Source organism: Electrophorus electricus, chromosome 20 (assembly GCF_013358815.1).
Source record: "Electrophorus electricus isolate fEleEle1 chromosome 20, fEleEle1.pri, whole genome shotgun sequence".
NCBI classification, from domain to species: domain Eukaryota; kingdom Metazoa; phylum Chordata; class Actinopteri; order Gymnotiformes; family Gymnotidae; genus Electrophorus; species Electrophorus electricus.
This window is the reverse complement of record NC_049554.1, coordinates 6,058,338-6,078,337: the sequence shown is the minus strand read 5'-3', so window position 1 is coordinate 6,078,337 and position 20,000 is coordinate 6,058,338. Positions and strand designations below refer to the sequence as shown.

General features: G+C 45.5%; 1 protein-coding gene across 2 annotated transcripts in view; it reads right to left on the bottom strand.

Moving 5' to 3' along the window:
• tafa4b (TAFA chemokine like family member 4b) overlaps positions 1-20,000 on the bottom strand; it is a 37,468-nt gene that overhangs the window by 7,548 nt on the left and 9,920 nt on the right. For both annotated transcript variants that reach the window (XM_027015486.2, XM_027015485.2), the window contains exons 2-4: positions 13,088-13,204; positions 11,680-11,804; positions 2,699-2,854 (exon numbers count right to left, since the gene is read on the bottom strand). In XM_027015486.2, the coding sequence (XP_026871287.1) occupies positions 2,699-2,854; positions 11,680-11,803 (280 nt within the window). In that variant the 5' untranslated portion in view covers position 11,804; positions 13,088-13,204. The remainder of the gene's footprint in view (positions 1-2,698; positions 2,855-11,679; positions 11,805-13,087; positions 13,205-20,000) is intronic.

Here is a 20,000-nt window from a genome sequence, read left to right as displayed (position 1 = left end):
CCACGAGGGAGGGGCCAAATCACAACCCCACAACCTGGTCTTTGTTTATTGGATGCTGGGGCATTCAAACTTTCAGGCTCACAATTCCGACCCATAACCTGCTAAGAGGGCAGGGGTGAAAGATACATTGGAGAGCCTGGTTAAGTGGTCCCTTTAACTACAACACCACGTTTTTCTGAGCGTGGAAAGAGGTATATAATTCCTCCCTTAAGCCTGTCGGAGACTCCATTTGGAATTCAGGGATGGGGTGTTTAGGGCCTGCCGTCTTCTCAAATGTTTTCTATAACACTCAGATAACAATTGTAAAGCCTGTTGTTTCCTTTAGTGTGTGTTTCTTACCCTTTCTTCATAACACAGCACTGATAATGGCACAGTCTAGTGGAAAGGTTCAATTCATTAAACTTTAAAGGGTCCGAAAAACCGTTTAACAATGACAATATTAGAACATGTGCTCATGCAGGAATCTGGCAACATCCAGTGTAAAATCACATTACTGAACATATTCCGCGCAACATTCTCAGAGGTTTTAATTAACTTTGCCCGCACAAACAGGACGATTGGCTGTGTAATACAAATGGGAAATTGGCCGTGAAAGACAAAATGGGTGGGAGGAGTGTGTATCTGGCAGGAACCTTCCCTCCATCTCCAGGTGGCCGTGACAGCTGGACAAGCCGAACCCCAGAAATGGACTTGGCCCTTCTGCTTGGAGAAATTGGGGCCAGTTTTCAGTGCCATCCAATCAAAAGCGAATGAAGCAGCCAATGGGATGAGATCTTTTTTGGTCAAGTGTGGTATACACAGCCAATCAGATCTCCTTAGGTCCTCAGTGAGACTGTACCAGTTCCAGTCATTGGACTAGCTCAGGAGACTGGAGGTGTGAATCAACAAGGACCTCAGTGCATGGTGAGGCATGAGGTAAAGAGCACGTCTAGGAATAGTCACTCGGTCTTGATATAGCTGTAGTCCATAGGATAGGACATGGTTCGAACTGATCCCAGATCTGAATCCTACAGTCTGCAGTCCCCCATAGCAGACTTACACATATGGTCTTCCAGTGAAGATTCAGAGTAGCTTTACTGGCATGACTGCTACAAGAACGATGTAGCCAAAGCATAACAACAAGAAAAATGAACATTATTTCTCTCGCAGAGTGTGTGTGTGTGTGTGTGTGTGTGTGTGTGTGTGTGTATGTGTTCATTCAAACTGCTGTCAGGTGTCTGGGAGAGTTTTAGTTCCATCGCATCTTGTCCTGTTTACATTTACATAAGGTTCATTCATGTAAGTTTTTATTGAATCTATATAAAATTCATATGAGTATAAATAAAGTGCCTGTGATGGTGACGAACAGAGCACTACACCAGCACTAGTACTGGGTACCTAAAGTAAAGTTCACCTGTGTTGTCACAAGATTAATATCAGCAAGATAAGCTTACTCAGCCAATCACCTATTTTCTTTACAAAAACTCTGAAAAGCAAGCCGAATTCACTACTTATGTCATTCAGATATCATGCATTCTGTAAACATTAGACTTCTCTAAATCCTCACAAGGCACACACACACACACACACACACACACACACACACACACACACACACGCAGGGTGTTTTCTCCCACCCTCCATTTGAGTCACTCTCACAAGACAAACACAATCCACTGTGTCTATCTCCTCCGGCAATAGCAACAGCGGGGAGGGGGTTTGTGATGAAACTCTGGCAACCCAGCTAGGGATAAGTGTTACTGGTGCAGAGACGACGGCGACGGCCCCGGGGAGGCCGAGCTCCAGAGCTGCTGATAGGGGTGGCTGACCCTCTCCCCCTCTCTCATTCACTCCAGCGCTCCAAAGAAAATTCCCCTTTTCCTGATTCGGATCAAGGAAGACGAGGTCAGTCAGGTGAACCTGGTGTTTTCCCTCGCTATAACCACAAAGGCAATAAAAGAGAGTGTGAAAGATAACAGACACACACACACACACACACACTCACACACACACACACACACACACACACACACACACACACACACACACACACACACTCACTCACTCACACATACACACACAAATGCAGACACACTCACCCTCACACACACACACACACAAATGCAGACACAAACACGCGCACACACACAAATGCAGATGCACACTCACTCACACGCATACACACACACACACACACACACACACACACACACACACAAATGCAGACAAACACTCACTCATATTCACTATAAGTGCTGGGCAGTTTGTTATAAAAAAAAAAAAGTTAAAGAAAAATAACTTTGTTTCTGTCCTGAAGACGCCGCAGAAACACAGTGATAGTGGAGGACACATGTTCTGTTATTATCAAGTACCTCCTGCGATTTGGTGCGATTTCCCTGGGGCCAACAACCTCGCATCTGAAAATACCCCCTCATGTCATTTACAGTGTTCACTCTCAGGGTCACTACCTGCTGGGATCACTCACAATGACAGAGAACAGGGAAAGAAATACAGCTTCTCCCAAAACACACACACACACACACACACACTCATTCGGAATTCAGCCTTCCGCATGATCCCTTCTCAGAATTGCCCAAATAGCCCTAAAACCTACACAGGGCAAGTCTGCAAAGACTGGGGATCTTTGAGGGGAAAAAGTTTTTAGGCTGAAGTTTCCGAGTTGTTGCCGGGCGATGCAGCTGGCAGATGCAATGCTTACCTTCCACGCAGGACGGCTGGGCGCGGGTGGTGCCCGCCACCTGCCCGGGGAAGCACGAGCACTTGACAGTCTGAGAGCGTTCCTCAATCTTGTTCTTGTTACAGCAGCGATGGATGGCCACCACTTCACAAGTACCCTGCTTTACCTGGTACGTACCTGGGGGAGGGGAGGAGCAATAAACAGAATTACTCGTTTAATACTGTATTAAATAGAGCTGGTGTTTGCTGAATGGGTCAGTCTCCACCAACAAACTGTATGACTGTTCCAGGATCAGTGTCATATGCCATTAAATAAAAGCATCTCAACTTTATGTTTAACTTTATTTAAATGTGCCCTCTGCCACCTTTCAGTGGTGTTTGTCTTCTTGGAAACTTCTTGGAAAACAGACACAATACAACCCTGCTCACAGCTCAGGGGTAAACACCGCTACACAACACCACTGCTGAAAACAGACCCCAGATATAGACACAAATACAACCCCACTCACAGCTCAGGGGTAAACACGGCTACACAAAACTACTGCTGAAAACAGACCCCTGATATAGACACAAATACAACCCCACTCACAGCTCAGGGGTAAACACCGCTACACAACACCACTGCTGAAAACAGACCCCAGATATAGACACAAATACAACCCCACTCACAGCTCAGGGGTAAACACTGCTACACAACACCACTGCTGAAAACAGACCCCCGATATAGACACAAATACAACCCCACTCACAGCTCAGGGGTAAACACTGCTACACAACACTACTGCTGAAAACAAACTCCTGATGTAGACACAAATACAACCCCACTCACAGCTCAGGGGTAAACACTGCTACACAACCCTACTGCTGAAAACAGACCCCCGATATAGACACAAATACAACCCCAGTCACAGCTCAGGGGTAAACACTGCTACACAACACTACTGCTGAAAACAGACCCCCGATATAGACACAAATACAACCCCACTCACAGCTCAGGGGTAAACACTGCTACACAACACTACTGCTGAAAACAGACCCCTGATATAGACACAAATACAACCCCACTCACAGCTCAGGGGTAAACACTGCTACACAACATTACTGCTGAAAACAGACCCCCGATATAGACACAAATACAACCCCACTCACAGCTCACGGGTAATCACTGCTACACAACACCACTGATTTGGTTCCTGAGCAGATAAAACCTCTTTGTTATCATGCCAGGCCTGTGAGACCAGGCCAGAGTGATGAGATAATGATGGGGAAGGAGAGCGAGACAGATAGAGGGAGAGACAGACAGACAGACAGACAGAGGGGGAGAGAGAGTCAGATAGAACAAGATAGACAGATAGAGGGAGAGAGAGACAGACAGACACAGGGAGGGAGAGAGAGAGAGAGAGAGAGAGAGTTTATGTAAAGAAGTGGGTAAATAAAGGAGTCATTGGTCTGGGCTCTCAGTTTTCTGCTCATAATAAACCACCTGATGGCACTTAAGATGCCATCCATATTTGATGAGACTGGCAACGTTTAGCAAACACCTCCAGGCCTGCCAGAACACACACTCACTCACTCTCTCTCTCTCTCTCTCTCTCTCTCTCTCTCTCTCTCTCTCTCTCTCTCTCACTCTCTCTCTCTCTCTCTCTCTCTCTCTCTCTGCCAGCGTCGTATCACGTTGGCCTACATAATGAACACAGTGCTGTGTTCTCGTGTTCTGCTCCTGTAAATAAGACTGCCCGAGTGCAGGATTTCTCACACGTCTGCCCGCAGCATTAAACCAGGGCTCACGCCCTGCCAGGATTTGTCTCTGGAAAGAGATGTGCCCTTAAGAGGAGTGTGAGATGGCTCCTCATGTATCTGAATCGTGGTGTTGTGAAGTGTGCCTCATGTTTCGAATATGATAATGACTGATCTTAGCATATGTAATACTAATGAATGACTAGAACATGTTTCCCACTAACAATGTCTATAAGGCCGACCACAAAAAAAAAATAATAAAAAAAAAAAATATATATATATATATATATATATATACACACAGAAAAACACATATACAAACACACACACCCATACGCACGCAAAGCACATACACAGCACACACACACACAGCTGAGTGGCAGTTTTCATTTCATCAGTCTGTGGCTCCTCTGTTCACTTTTGCACACTGTTTGTCTGCTTCCTCTAGAGAGCCACACCAGCCTCTCTGAGTCGTCCCTCTCTCTCTCCTTCTCTGAGTTGATTTTCTCTCCTTTTCTCTGAGTCGTCGCTCTCTCTCTCTCTCTCTCCTTCTCTCTGAGTCATCCCCCTTTCCTTCTCTTACTGCCTCTCCACACATCCCTCTCTCCCCTAACCTATCCACCTCGGGGCAGGAGTGTGATCTCAGTCTGGGTGTGTGTGGGGGGCATCCTGGAGGTCAGGGCGGTCTGGCCTTGTGCACACAGATCCTACTCTCTCTCCTACTCGACACACACAGCGTGGATGCACAGAGGGAACACACACACACACCAGGCTGCCAGGGGCTGACATCTCAGGGCACGGAAACACAACCAGCCAGGGACAGGCAGCAGTAATGAGGGGAAGGTGTGTGTGTGTGTGTGTGTGTGTGTGTGTGTGTGTGTGTGTGTGTGTGTGTGTGTGTGTCTTTCAAAGGTAAAGGAGGGAAGAACTAACCTGCGACTCAGGACATGTTGTGTGTGTGTTTCATCAATCCTGGTTTAATAAATCATTCCGGGAAATTATGTCAAAATGAACATTTTTTCCTGAAGTTGCCACCATGTTGCTGTTGGGAAGCAGCCCTAACTTTTACCATTTCTAACTTTTACCATTTCTATATCTCACTCAGGGTTCTCTGCACATTTGCATGAGTCAGTCGACTCCAAAAATAATAAAAAAGCATCTCCCAAGGTGAGGTTCACTGTGGCTGGCTGTGTGGGTGTGTGATAGTGCCATAGCCCCTGTGTTCAGATACAGTACACCTGCAGAAAAGTCCTCTACGGAAGCCCGGAAGCAAAAAAACAAACAATTCCTCCATTAATGGTGCATCAGTCCTATGCTTTGTGTGTATGTGTGTGTGTGTGTGTGTGTGTGTGTGTGTGTGTGTAAGCCCTTGTTAGTGAGCAGGGGGCAGGAGTCTCGATGCACAGGCTGAATATAGGGGACAGATGCCAAGTGACACACATCCAGAGAACAAAGACTGCACAACCTCTTACTGGCATAATGGGGTCAGAGGTGTAAAGAGACACAATGAGAATACACACACACATACACACACAGATTGCGCACATGCTCCACACACTTGCTCACCTGTTAATATACACATAAACATACATGAACACACACACACACACGTAACACCCCTCATCATTGGCACAGCCAATATGGTCTCTGTACAGCTACCCGACCAAAACGGGCTCACAGGAAGTTGAGACCCTTCCTCTAATCCACTATGCTTTAATACCCCATCACCACTGGGTATGAAAATGTCTGATGGTGACATCGTCATGGTGACAAACTGACCTTGCTGAGGTTATTTTACAGTGAGCTGGTGCTGCAGGTAAATGTGATATGACTGCAGTGCTGTGAGCCTCAGACAGCCCCGCCCACAGACCGACTGCAGTGATAGTGATGTGACCCTCAGAAGGCCCCGCCCACAGACCGACTGCAGTGAGGTGACCCTCACAAGGCCCTGCCCACAGACACCCTGGTTCCTACTGCACAATTAGAAGTTGTTTAAGCATCTGAAATTTCTACTCTTGATGTCCTCCCACAGTTTTAATCAGAGCAGCATCATTTTCAAAACTTCACCAGGGAACAAACTGTGCTACTTTAACAAGTTTGTGATGTTTGCAACATCCCATTGTTGAAAAATATTCAAGAATTTTGTGTGAGACACTTGGCAGCCAATAAATGAGATTTCACTGTATGTTTGCTGACAGGATATGGAAAAAGGTGTATATTTGCAGAATGGCTAACCTTGTACAGACACCTAGCAGATATGCTGCCTCATCATTTCGTGGGTTGAATGTTTTCTTGTAGCTCTATTTCAGAACCGAAAGACTCGCTCCTCAAAACTTCACATACTGTGTGAAAAGTGAATTAAATGTCGTTTCCACATACAGCACCGCTGATACCCTGTTCAACCACAGCAAAGAACTGAGTTAATGAACGGTCTCCTGACTGGCCTAAGGAAATAGATCCCTCATGATTAACAGATCAGTATCATGTGGTTCCTACTTTAATGAAGTCAATTGTTAACCTAAATTAATTAGCTATCAGACCTACCTCTTTGGCTTAAGAAGCAGATCTTATTAAAGGTAATTCTAACATTCCATAATCCTTACATACATTAAAATACTTAATTGATATTAAAAGCACAATTTAGGCAAGAATTAAGTGTCCAGTAAAACATTAAATGACACATTTTACCATATAGGACATCATAAATTAGAGTCACCGTAGTCATTTCAGGTGCATTGTGGGTAAAGGGTAGTGTTTCTCAGCATCTCACACGTCAGTATCCTGCAGGGGGTGTGAGAGGGTGGAGCCACGCTGAAGATGGGCCTCGTTCACACCAAAGCTAATGAGAATGATGTCACACATCCTCACACTCTCCTCTCACCAGACGAGGGATCAGATTTTGGACACACACGACACTCAAACACACACACACACACACACACAGTTGCATACAAGGGTAATGGTTTTCAGTGCTCATATGTGTTTTTACGTAGTAGTTATATAATAATAACACAACTACTACAGATACAATGTCCATTCAAATAAGTCTCTAGTTTGTGTACAGATTGTGTCTAGATTGTGTACAGATGAGCAAATAAGATTTCAGGCTAATGAGCCTCTGAACACACCCTGAACACACTCTGAACACGTCCTGAACACACCCAGAACGCACTCTGAACCCACCCTGAACGCTCCCTGAACACACCTGCACCCACTCTGAACACACCCTAAATGCCCTGATCTCCCTAACCAAGCCTTGAACACACTCAAAACCCACCCTGAACACACCCTAAATGCCTGAAATGCCCTGAACACACTCTACATACACTCTGAGCCCACCCTAAAAACACCCTGAACGTGCCCTGAACACACTTGAACTCACCCTGAACAGATCCTGAATGTGCCCCGAACACACCCTGAACGCACCCTGATTGTGTTCTGAACGCATCCTGAATGTGTCCTGAGCCCTAGATGAGTTCATCTCCACTGCCTCGCCTCGGCTGACACCCCGCAGGACACCCGAGAGAAAAGCCAGCGGGACACAAGGGAGAATAGTAAGTTTCTCTCGCTGCTCACAAGCACTTAGCATGTGCACCCTAACAAACGTGGCATCTGCCTAGCATGTGCTGAAAATAGACTGAGTGCAAATAGATTTTTTCCACCTCCTTAGAAAGGAGTGTTTAAATAAGTTTATACATAACAATACGTTACAATAAATTATGCAAAGTGATATCAGGTGGGTTATGAAGTCACCTGCAGCTGTGTTTAAATTTTGCACAAAACAGCTGAAGGTTGAATTATGAGACTGAAAGACCAGTGAGGTTCTTTGTATCTGTCCAGTCCTCATCATGGCCACCACGTCTGTCTTTATTTGTGTGTCTTTTCTTTTATTTGTGTTTCTCCCTCTATGAACTGTCATGTGCCGCATACACCATCAATCAGCCTGACGTTATCTCAGCATAACAGCCTCCGACGCGGCTAAATCGCGGGATGTGTGATCATCGAACAGGTTGTTTATACGGCTGGGTGGCCCAGGTGAGGCAGCGCATTTACACGCAAATCTATCTGCAGTAAAGCCTATTCAAAATGGCCACAAAGCTCCATCTGAGAAGGGGAACATGAGAGACAGACAGACAGAGACAGAGAGAGAGAGAGAGAGAGAGAGAGAGAGAGAGAGAGAGAGAGAGAGAGAGAGAGAGAGAGAGAGAGAGAGAGAGAGAGAGATTGATGCCCATACAAAGCCCCTCCTTTCCCTGTCTGGCTCATTCATACGTATACTCCAAGCGCTGACAGACTTCAACAAGGTAATCATATCTGTTGATCTGTGGGTGAGTGTCGAACACCGAGGCCAAATGTCTCCAATGGACTACACTCAAAGCCCAGTGGCACACTACAGCAGAAGACACCAGCCTTCTCATAGACAAACAAGGGGCATCACATCGGTCCCAATCTAAGAGACGGACTGGTGCTTCGAATTCAATAAAAACATGGAGATAAAAGTGCAAAAAATGAGAACATTTTGAAGGAGAAAAAAAAAAAAGGATTCTGCCAGTTTGTTGAAACATGTTCAGCGCTCAACTACGGAGAAATGTTGTTGCCCTGTCGCTATTGACGAAGCGAGGGAGTAACATATGTTCAAACCGAGGATTGTTTTAAGAAAGGTGCATTTTCGGCAGGCCCGACTGAGGCCGACACTAACGAGAGTCGATGTGGAGTTACTGTGGCGGACCGTAGCTGAGTTATCTCCCGCTTCCCGTACAGGGCATTAGCGAACGGCAGCCGCGTTCCCTGCGTCACACGCCGGTGTTTAATGGGACATGGCACACTCTCACGCATGCTTGAGGTGCTGGAGGACACGCCGAACGTCGTGCGTGGGGTTTGTCATTCAGAGAAGCAGTTTGGTGAGGGGTACGGTGACAACCAACCCAGAAGAGATAAAAAGAAATTAACAAACGACCTTTTAGTCAACAGCTTATCACCACCAAGGAAATCTAAGAATAGGGGTAGGTGGGTGTGTGTGATCATTAATGCACCGTTTATGACTACCCAATACCTGCCTCCTTATCCGTTAACCCAGCAGCAAACAAGACCATTTTAATAAATTATTTATTTATCAGATATATTAATTAAGATGGCAACTGTCAGACTCGGTGCCAGTCGCTCTCATTTGGACTGATCCGCGTTGTCCGTTCCCATTTGTTGATCTGCAGCCTTCGCTTCTCACGCCGGTTCTCAAGAGTAATTCCTAGAGCATCAGAGCCACCTTGTGTCCACCTGCGGTACTGCAGCACAGCCACGGCGCATCATCCCTGCGGTAAGTGCAAACGTCATCCTCTCCACACAGAAAAATATGTCATTCGGGCTTTTAAAAGAAAGACCCTTTTCACGGTTCTCGGCCAATTACTCTCTCGTTACTTTTTCCTCTTGTAAATGTCGCGTTTTGCAACAGTTTTACTCCCAATTAGCAAGGACCCAGCCTGTGGCAAGTGAAGGTAGGGGCCACTTTGAAAGTGACGCGCGCTGTCCGCTAGTGACGGGGAGCAGCGCGCGCGGGGAACGGAACCCTGCTGGACCCACGCGCCACGCCGTGACCTTCACGCCGCACCACTGCTCGTAATTAGCGCTCTGGTGGAGAAGAACAGAAGAAAACGAAACGTCTCCGCCTAAAGAATAAATAAAACAAACGGCCCTCATCTCCAAACCCTCCATCAGAGAGAAAGGAAGAGTAACGGTCGAGGGGGGGTTGGGGGTGGGGCAGCGTGTTGGTGGCATTTCTGGGGCCGAAAGAAAGGTCACCTTGTATTAGTATCCACAACACAAGAGGACAGGCGTAATTAAAGAAACAGGCGTAATTAAGCCAGGGGCCGGCGCAGCTGTCTTCGGGGAAGGACTTTGCATATCATGAATGATGCACAGACCAGGGCCGAGAGTGACCTTTTGCCATGCTAAAATATTTATGTACTGCTGGCCACTGACTCGCCGAGAGCGGGGCATTTCATGAATTATGCAAATCAGAATTAGTTAGCTCATGGGTGTCAATTAGCAGGGGGAGGGGGGGTGGTTGGGTGGCATGGACATTATTTCAGCTTTGCGCGTTATCATTTCGTTCGCGCTTAGAAGTGTACAGCTGGGTTGTGTGGACGTTGGGTCACTGTGACGGGTGTGACGAGCTTTACTGACCGGACAATTAACATCACACATATTAACACGGCCATCGCTGGACTGCACTACAGAGGTGGCCCAGAGTTCAGGACACACACACACTCGACCGCTGCCCTCAACATGTACAGGACACATACACATACACACACACACACACACACATACTCACACACATACACACACACACTCACACACACACTCACACATGACCGCTGCCCTCAACATGTACAGGACACACACACACACATGACCGCTGTCCTCAATATACACAGGACACACACACACATGACCGCTGTCCTCAATATACACAGGACACACACACACATGACCGCTGTCCTCAATATACACAGGACACACACACACATGACCGCTGCCCTCAACATACACAAGACACACACATGACCGCTGCCCTCAACATACACAAAACACACACATGACCGCTGCCCTCAACATACACAACACATACTGCTGCTGCTTCCCACAAATGACCACTATCACACACACAACCACTCACACTCACATACAACTATCGCCATCAGCACATGCGCGCACACACACACACACACACACACACACACACACACACACACACACACACACTCACACACACACACACACACACACACAACCACTCACACTCACATACAACTATCGCCATCAGCACATGCGCACACACACACACACACACACACACACACACACTCACACACACACACACACACACACACACTCACACAGATGCTGCTCTCCAAACACATAAATACGTGTCTTCACATCACCTCACACTCGTGTAGGTAGTGAATAATCACTCTGCATAACTGTCATTTCTGCACTATGTGCCGAATCTGCTACTCAGCGTAAAGGTCTGTGGAACCCTGCACAGCAGTCACCGAGTTGCTTTAACCTGTCAGGGTTTCTGCATAAACGAAACGATTTCTTATCTAGAAATTGTTGTGTAGCAAGATCAGAAGAATGGAGTCAAATGTTAAATGTATTTAATATTTTATTATTTTTAATTGATTCTTGTGTGTTTGGTGTTTTGCCAAGAGGAGAGTGTCTATAGGCCTAATTAATCCAGGAGGGCTGTGATTGGCCCTGGTCTACCTGTGCTTCCCCGCAGAGATCGGGTACCCCCGCACACCGGTCGGCATGACAACATAACCACGGCGACCAGGAGGATGACCCGCAAGAGCCACGCGGCAAACGAATTAGTCTTCCTTAGTTCCATCCTGAGAAAGAGAGAGAGAGAGAGAGAGAGAGAGAGAGAGAGAGAGAGAGAGAGAGAGAGAGAGAGAGAGATGGAGGGAGGAATTGTGGGAGAAAAGAAAAAGAGAAAGATGGAGAGAGAGACAAAAGAAGGTGGTGAGGAGAGAACGAGTGAAAGAAATGACTAAACACGTAACACATTCGGTATGTCATTAAAAAGAGAGCAAGGCAACTCTGAAGAGTACAGAAACTGTAGGCTGAAGATGACACACGGCAAACACCAGAGCAGACTGTGTATGTACTACATCACAAACACATCAATAAATGACACATATTATTATTATTATTATTATTATTAACACCGTATTCTTCTCTTTTATAGGAAACATAGAGACAGATCAAATCTGTATTTATGTTTCGTAAACATAATTACAAATAATAAGGATATGTTTAAGAGAAAATCATATGGTTGTAATCAATCAAACAGGTAGATAAAAGTCATGCTCTTTAAGAAATAAATGCAACATTATCCCAAACTAAAAGTATGCAAATATGCATGTATGAACATGTATGTGTATCTGTATATTATTTCTATATTATTTGTTAATTATTATGTTTTTGTGTATTTTATGATGTTCTTCAATTACACTACGACTATCATCACTCTCTAAGAATTTTGCAAAGTTTTTACAAGTTGTAAAGGTAATCCATTCAGATCTTCATCTTGAATGACAGAGAGAAAGAGAGAGAGACATCATGTAAAAAGGTTTAAAATGGTTTGAATAATTAAATTTTAAGCTCTGTGGGCCCCCGGTGTAAATGCTCCTGTTACGTGGAACACAACAGTGAGGGCAAAACTTCACTAGTTCAGTAACACGCAGGGCCACACCCACTCAACACGTGTGAGGCAGGGCCACACCCACTCAACACGTGTGAGACAGAGGGCCACACCCACTCAACAAGTGTGAGGCAGGGCCACACCCACTCAACACGTGTGAGGCAGGGCCACACCCACTCAACACCCCCTCGGCTGCGCGCGAGACAGCCTAGAGCTGTCCGTCAGAAGTTCCCTACAGACCTTTGGCTATCATGTCTTAACAGTTCCTCCTTCATGGAGTCCAGCCAAGATGCTGTTCAGAGTTCTCTTTACACGGCGTTCAAAAATACAAACACGCAAATGTGTAATAACAAATACGAGACAAAGGTTACACGATGGATAAGAGACGCAAAGAAGCAACCGTATTTCCTGAGGTGTTATGATGTAGGTCCTTGCAGGGCTGGTGAGAGACGTGGGGCGTGGTCTCACCCTGCGTACAACACCGTCTGATCACACGGGCTCCTGTGGGCGGGGCCAGCCGGACATCTCAGTCCGTCACCGCCTGCTTCAGCCCAGGTTTCTTATTCGCCTTGTCTATGCCTCAACCTGAGAGAGATAGATGGGGAGGAGGAGGAGGAGGAGGAGGAGGAAGAGTGTCAGAAGAGACGGAGAAACAAAAGAAAAAAGAAGTAGAAGGGAGGGGATGAGCAAATAGGAGAGAGGGGAGTTGAATTAGAGATGGGGGTCAGAGACAGGAGAAATAGCACAAGCAGAAGAGAAAGGAGGAGATGAGAGGAGAGGAGAGGAGGACAGAAGAGAAGGTAAACCAAGGAGGGACATGTTCAGAGACACATACCCCCTCTAAACACACACACACACGCACACACGCACAGACACGCACGGACACCACAGACATCCCACACGACACACATATAACGCACACACACACACACACACAGACACGCACGGACACCACAGACGTCCCACACGACACACATATAACGCACACACACACACACACACACACACACACTACAGACACCCCAAACAACACCCACATGCACACACACACACACACGGAGTAACCACAGAGATGAAGCTGATTTATTGTTTACAGTGGCTCACCTACCCGCTGGCTCTGAACAGTCTCACGATTACATCACACACTTCAGGGGAGAGAGAGCCCCCCCACACACACACACATACACACATACACATATGCTCCTATGCACACTCACACTTCAAACATACACACACGCTCACACACACACACACACACTTAATGCAGTGTCTCAGTGGGGTTTGCCCTGCACCGTTTCCACAAACAGACACACACAAACACTTAGACCTGAAAAAAAACCACCCCTGGACCGAAAAAACCACTTAGGCGTGTGCTCAACACCACCTTCAGGAGTAAAGTCAGCTACAGGCCAAGGGCAGTCATTCAGGGTGCGTCTCCCCTCCTCTGCTCTGGGAGCAGGAGGTCACATCAGGGTGAGTATCTCCTCCTCTGCTCCGATCTGCTCACACTGCACTGAGACCCAGCTGCCTGGACTCACTCATCACATCAACAAGCCCTCGTTACAAGCCCTGGTTAACAACACTGTCATTAATTACAATACTGTCATTAATTAACAATACCGTCATTAATTAGAATGATTTATATTGCAAGCATAATTTTTATGTATTACAATTTCTGTGCATTCTCTACCAAGTGTGTATACTTTATATATATATATATATATATATATATATATATATGTGTGTATGTGTGTGTGTGTATGTGTGTGTGTGTGTGTGTGTAAACAAAAATGGTTTACTCTATTTATTTTTGCCGTTCTTATTAGAGCTGCTCTCTAGCTATGACTGCAGACAAAAGAAAAAAAAATCTTGCAATGAAATGCAAATGAACAAAATAGCAGAATAGGATATAAATAATATTGCATTTTAACTTTTTCAAGATTACTTATTATGTTTTGGATGACTTCAAGAAAGAAACATGTAAACAAATTAAAAGCATGAATATGCATGAGGAATAATTACCTATTCGCATGTGACTGCTTAAAATCCTAACCATGCACTATTTAAGGTGTGACTCCTTTAGGGAAAGAAATATTTAATTGCTTTACATATCTTAAAATAAACTGGCATAATAATAATAATAATAATAATAATAATAATAATAATAATAATATGAAGAATACGTTTTCAAATAAACCTGCAGTAATCTCAAAGTAATCTGCCTGCACAACACTTTTGTGACGTCAAACAAATTTGATTTCTAATTACAATTTCATCCTGTAACAAAAGCCTTGTTACAATTTCAAACTAATTCCAAGATTACGCAGAATAAAATATGGCATTAAAATCGCAATTTAAATCTAAATGTATCTGATAATTTACGGGCGATTCGGGGTTTTTTTTGGGGGGGGGGGGGGTGGTTAGCACAGCGGTCGCTGTTGCCCTTTTTCGCCCCCTAGTGGCCAGAGAGTGTCAATTACAATTCCCACCGAGTAACAACAACATATCAGGACACAATCTCCTTCAGCTTTCTGTAAAATTTATAAGACACATGATATTTCAGATATCACGCAGCGATGGTCGAAATAAGTCTATGCGCTGTCAGTGAGACAGAGAGAGAGAGAGAGAGAGAGAAAAGAAATGTCCCGTCAGCAAGAATAACGACAATTTTCAAAAATCAGTCCCAGGAGTTTATTTGTGTTCATTCTTGTCCTTAGCAATAAAGCGTTCTCAATCCAGTGCTGAAGAGGTAGGATGGGAGTGTGTGTGTGAGAGAGTACACATTTGCCATTCTCTTTACACAGGCAGGTGCATGGTGCGCATTTTTAACATCTTTCTGCAACACAGGAGTCTCGTGGCATCTGCCACTGGACTCTTGGGACTGGAGAAGAGGACGGCGAGGACTCCCAGAATGCTGTGTGCCTCTCTGCAGACTTTATTTAGTTAAATGTACTGCTTCAACGTGCCAAAGCGTGGAATTGCGTGTCTTGAGCTAGTTGAATTGTGTGTGTCTTGAGTTAGTTGAATTAATTTTGTGTTAATTGTGTTGTGTTAATTGCGTTCTTTACAATTTATTCTTCACATTTCAGGAGAAATGTTTTGGACATATTTGATTTGGTGTTTTGATTTTATTTTGGTTTTGCAGTTCTAGTTTGATCATTAAAAGAGATCCTGGGGGGTGACTCACTACCTGAGTCTTCTTGGGAGAAACCTTCTTACTTTTGCTTAAATAATGATTTAAATTACAACTTTTTCTTCTACTTGACTATTAACTATTAATTTAAAGTAATCAAACTTTTATTTGAGGACAGTTTTTGGTGACTGTTCCTGTATCAGATAGTCTCACACATTTACTGTTATTATCACATCAACACAATTTAAATTTACCACATAATACTTGTGTCTCTGTTTATGTATTACATCTCTCTCTCTCTCTCTCTCTCTCACACACACACACACACACACACACACACACACACAGTATGTGTGTTATTTATACGACCTTTTAATATAAAAGGCTCTTCAGAAAGAGAAGAGACCTGGCATGGTGGAGCTCATCAGAACAAGGACAGGGACTGTCTGCTCGGGAGAGCCTGTATCAGGAGGTCCTTTTGATTTACACCTGGCATGACCTGAATCACACACACACACACACACACACACACACACACACAAATGCACACGCGCACACACACGCACATAAACACGCAAACACACGCACATAAACACGCAAACACACGCACATGCACATGCACTCACACATGCACCTTAGACTCGCATAAGCAATACATTTGACACACTCGTACAGACACACATGCATATGGCAGACGTCTCTCCTGTTACAATCTACCGCTCATGTAAGACACTCGGCTCTCAGTCACGTCTGTTCACGCACATCTACTTCTGCACATTTGCTGCCAGTTCGAGATACTGCATAAGATACGTTTTTAAAAAACATCCCAAATGTAGCTGTTAGCCGTTGATCCATGAAAACCATGAAAGCCATCAATACACCTTGTAGGCTGTGACTTGGTCGGAAAACAAACACTAAATAATAAATACATCTAAAGAACATTGCAGGTGAGTAACTGCAGTGTACTGTAGTAAGAGATGTAAAGATATTCAGAATTATACGTGTGTGTTTGTGTATTTATGTCTCAGACCTCCTGTTTCTCTGGAAACCTTGTGTACTTCTCTACAATTTTACATATATATATATATATATATATATATATATATATATATATATAGAGAGAGAGAGAGAGAGAGAGAGAGAGAGAGAGAGAGAGAGAAAAACAGATAAACGGTATGTTTGAGACGGAGGTGCTTCGGCATCTGTGCACGCAAAGTGAAGCACGTCACTACAGTTTTGAATATCTCCTAGTGCAGTTCCTCTCCTGGAACGTTCTACAGATCACCGTGGCCCCTGCAGCACAGAGCACAGAACCGCGCGTTTGCTGGTGCGGCCAGTCCAGTGTGGCCGTGTGTGTGTGTGTGTGTGTGTGCTTATGCAGAGTCACATTAAAAAAAAAAAAGCGTCCTCCATCTCAGGTTGCTGAAGGCTGTGTCTCCTCACATACATGCCCCACGATGCACCTGGAGAGGAGTGCACCAGAAAGCCATTAGGAACTTCAGCACCACCAGTGAGAGGATTATTGCTGGGAAACAGCCCACACGAGGCTCACGCACAGCACCGGAACACGCCGAGATCGGCTCTCCAGGGGCCGGTGGGGTTGGGGGGGGATCCAGCTCCCTGCCTGCCCCATCTACTGCCCCTGTGTGCCAGATAAACACAAGTGTATCTGTGGGGAATCTCACCAGCCGTGTGTGTGGGTGGGTAGTTTCATACTGTGCGCGTTATCAGCGTGTATGCAGACGAACGCTGCTTTCTTCTCTCTATCTTCCGCTCTCTCTATCTCTCTCCATATATCTCTCTCGCTTCCTCTTTCTCTCTCTATCTATTATATATCCCTCTCTGTATCTCCCTCCCTATCGCTCTCCCTCTCTCTTTCCAGATATTGTCTATGATAAGCAAACAATTTTACCCCCTACACTACAGCCAAATTGGATTCTTTCGTGCACTTTGCTGCATGTGTAGCTGAGTATTTGTGTATGTAGGACTGGATGTATTAGCCACTTCATTCTTTCCCAAAGTTTTGAGGACTTGGTTTTGTGTTGAACTTTTTAGTCAAGAAAACCGTAGATAGCACTTCTGAACGTGCCCAGTAACACGTTTTTTTTTTTTGGTTTTTTTATCATTATTTCCCTTTTCCAACTTTAAGATTTGGTCGCTTTAAGAATTCTGTAATTTTTCTTCCCCTTTGGGAGCTGGAATATCAGCTAAAAAAAGCCTTTCAAATTCTAATGTAGAAACCATCAAGAATAACATTCTTTACCCTCCATCTTTTCAGAGAAAGTTGTTCTTTTGGCGATTAAAATGTTTGGACAGCAACAACTTGCAAACTGATCTTTTCCTTTCAAATCACACGCACACGCACACGCACACGCACGCACACACACACACACACACACACACACACACACACACACACACACACTGTTAATTGCTTTGTGCTACACACTCTCGTGAAAGCGTTTAAGCTCCTACAGCAGACAGTGTGTGTGTGTGGACCGGAGCTCAGAAACGGTTACACGATCCTGGTGAAAACCACCTGCCACGTTCTTTCACGCCAGCAGAGAGAGAACGCAGCGGACGTCTCAAGAGAAACTGCAGAGAACGGCCGCGTCCGGGGCCATTGCCTGAAGTCCCAGAGACTCCGCTCTCTCTATTGACTCGGGAAGGAGAGGGAGGAAGCTAGCGTTACCCAGGAATTGATCGTCTCTCCACTTAAGCCCCGCTCGGCCCGGCGCTGCCGGGACCCCCAGCTCTGTCCTTAAGATCCGATGACTCCAGATGTGGGTTTGGTTTTTTTGCTTTTTGCTATTTTACTCTTTTCTCCGCCCAGACAGAGGAAGGAAGCAGAGTTGTAACAGGAGTCCGCTACTCAGAACGCGTATGAACCCTGCAGAACTTTAGGATAGCTCCATGAAGTCTGGTGGGTGTGGATAACCCACACACACACACACACACACACACATTATAGACTATATATACATTAACAAAGAAAGAAAGACTCTTTCATATAAATCATACAAGCCAAATCAAGAGGCTTTTGTTTCTTACATGTTGTTACGACACATTTTCCATGTTTTTTTCTTCTTCATTTATTCACTAAGTAGATGTGCAATGGTTTTGTCTCATTTGGATGTATTTTATTCATTCACATTTCCACTTGAATAGTTGACACCCCTTCTGCTCTGTTTTGTCATCATGTTCTCATGTTCTCCTGTTCTCGGTGTGTGTGTGTGTGTGTGTGTGTGTGTGTGTGTGTGTGTGTGTGTGTGTGTGTTCTGCATTGCTGTTTGCTTTATGAGCAAACAGACACACTAGCACTAACAGTCTAATAAACTTCCTCCTAGGCTGCCACACACACACACACACACACACACACACACACACACACACACACACACACACACCCATTCCACAGCCGTGTTGAGCTCAGAAAGAGCTGATAGGCTGAGATGTCAGCCTCCTAAACCTTAAGGACGGCCCCGTATCTGCTACGTATCTGCTCCATATCTCCATCAGCTCAGCTCACCCCATCCATCACCTGCCTCCATCACAACAGCAAGGGCAGAGGGACAGAAAGCCAAACAAGTTGGCGTAAACAAGTCGGCGTAAACAAGTCGGCGTAATGGCTGGCTGAGCACTCCTCCAAGCGGTGAGCCAGCGTGGCGGACGAACGTCTCAGCGCTCGGTGACATCACAGCTCAAGCAAGCTTGTGAAGTGTGTGTCATATCCCAGCCTATCCTTACACTCTCCTGTGTTTCCGTCTGCTGCCTAGCACGGCGGGGTCGTCCACCAGTGTTGGAGCTCCTCACCATGGAGACAGCCCCAGAGTAACCACAGCGCAGGGACCATTTCTGTTCTCCGTCACGCATGGCATGTCTAATCAGGCTGAGTTACCTGGTCCCACTTTATTCCACAGTGAACTCATGGCGGCTGCTACTCTGGTGGTGGTGTGGCAGGACATAGCGGGATAAAGTGGGTTGTGGCAGGACGTAGCGGGACATAGCGGGGCGTAGCTAGCCGAGGGTGATGAAGCGTGGAGGTTCCGTCCTGTTGGGTGTGGTGTGCAGTGTGTGTGTCAGCTAGCGGTCTCACCACAGCTGGAGCCGTAAAAACCGAGAAGGTTTCTCCCCTTCTCTCTCACACTAGACCTACACATCACTGTACCAGAACCATACAGTCACTCTTTCTCTTCTGCACCATAATTCTACTCTGTCTGTCTCACACTCACTGCGCCTGTCTCACAC